The following is a 1,200-nucleotide window of genomic DNA, read 5'->3' as shown; positions in this document are numbered from 1 at the left end:
ATATATATATATGCATTTATATATGTATTTATATACATACTTATTCGTGTATATATATATATATATAAATATATATATATATACATATATGTATATGTATATGCCTATCCATAGATACATGTATATACATGCATGCATGTATGTATGCATGTATGGACATATTGCTTTTATACATATATCCATAAATGTAAATATATTTATATACATATCTATGTATTTATTTGTGTAAACAAGTTTTCAATTGAAACTTGAGGTTTATTATACTTTCTTATACGTAGTAAAGCATATTGTACAGCTCAATATAATATGAATGATATTCCCATCCACACAAAAACGAAGGTATAATCCAATGATGGGTAAGTGCGGTGGATTGAACGACGCTCTTCATTCATCCACATTGTTGTGACACACTCATGTGAAACGGATCTGCATTGATCATCCACATGTTGGGTTACAGTTACACAAGCCAGTTGTCTGTAAGTGGTATATACGTGCAATCTCGTTGCCATGGCATATCATATGAATGAGCAGTATGGTCGGTGAGCGCACCCGAACTGTACGATTGTGCTCCATAGAGAGTGGGATAATGTAAAGCTTATCCTTAGACTAAAAAATGGCCATCGATCGAGAAGTACAAGCTTCCCAAACTCAACACTTAGCCTGTACACTCGTCCTATACTATGTCAATATTAAATGGGGAATCACTAGTCCTATACTATGTTCATAACAAATGGGAAATCATTCGTTCTATATTATGCTGGTATCAAATGTAGTATGGGCATGGTATCCCGAACATCAGGAATATATAAAACTACGCTGTGGCCTCTGATGGCTCCACCGCAGCCGTCGCTGCTTTGGACTTCTTGGACTTCCGTTGTTCCCACACGTGCTGCATGGCCCAAATGCTCAATCTGCACAGGAGAGTGCATGTAAACAGTCGCAGTGAATATGAGACCATGTATAGAGATGCAAACATACGCAGTGAATATGAGACCATGTATAGAGATGCAAACATACGCAGTGACTATGAGACCATGTATAGAGATGCAAACATACGCAGTGGATATGAGAACGTGTATAGAGATGCGAACATACGCAGTGAATATGAGAACGTGTATAGAGATACAAACATACGCAGTGAATATGAGAACATGTATAGAGATGCAAACATACGCAGTGAATATGAGACCATGTATAGAG

General features: G+C 36.8%; 1 protein-coding gene across 1 annotated transcript in view; it reads right to left on the bottom strand.

The window, feature by feature from the left end:
- Positions 1-811: 811 nt before the first annotated feature.
- SARC_01140 (hypothetical protein) overlaps positions 812-1,200 on the bottom strand; it is a gene marked incomplete at both ends in the record, with an annotated part of 6,331 nt that continues 5,942 nt past the window's right edge. The window contains one exon of the mRNA XM_014305147.1: positions 812-911. Coding sequence (XP_014160622.1) covers positions 812-911 — 100 coding nt within the window. The remainder of the gene's footprint in view (positions 912-1,200) is intronic.

Source organism: Sphaeroforma arctica (assembly GCF_001186125.1).
Source record: "Sphaeroforma arctica JP610 unplaced genomic scaffold supercont1.43, whole genome shotgun sequence".
Taxonomy (NCBI): domain Eukaryota; class Ichthyosporea; order Ichthyophonida; genus Sphaeroforma; species Sphaeroforma arctica.
Note: the sequence above shows the minus strand (reverse complement) of the source record. Positions and strands in the feature narration are given on the sequence as shown.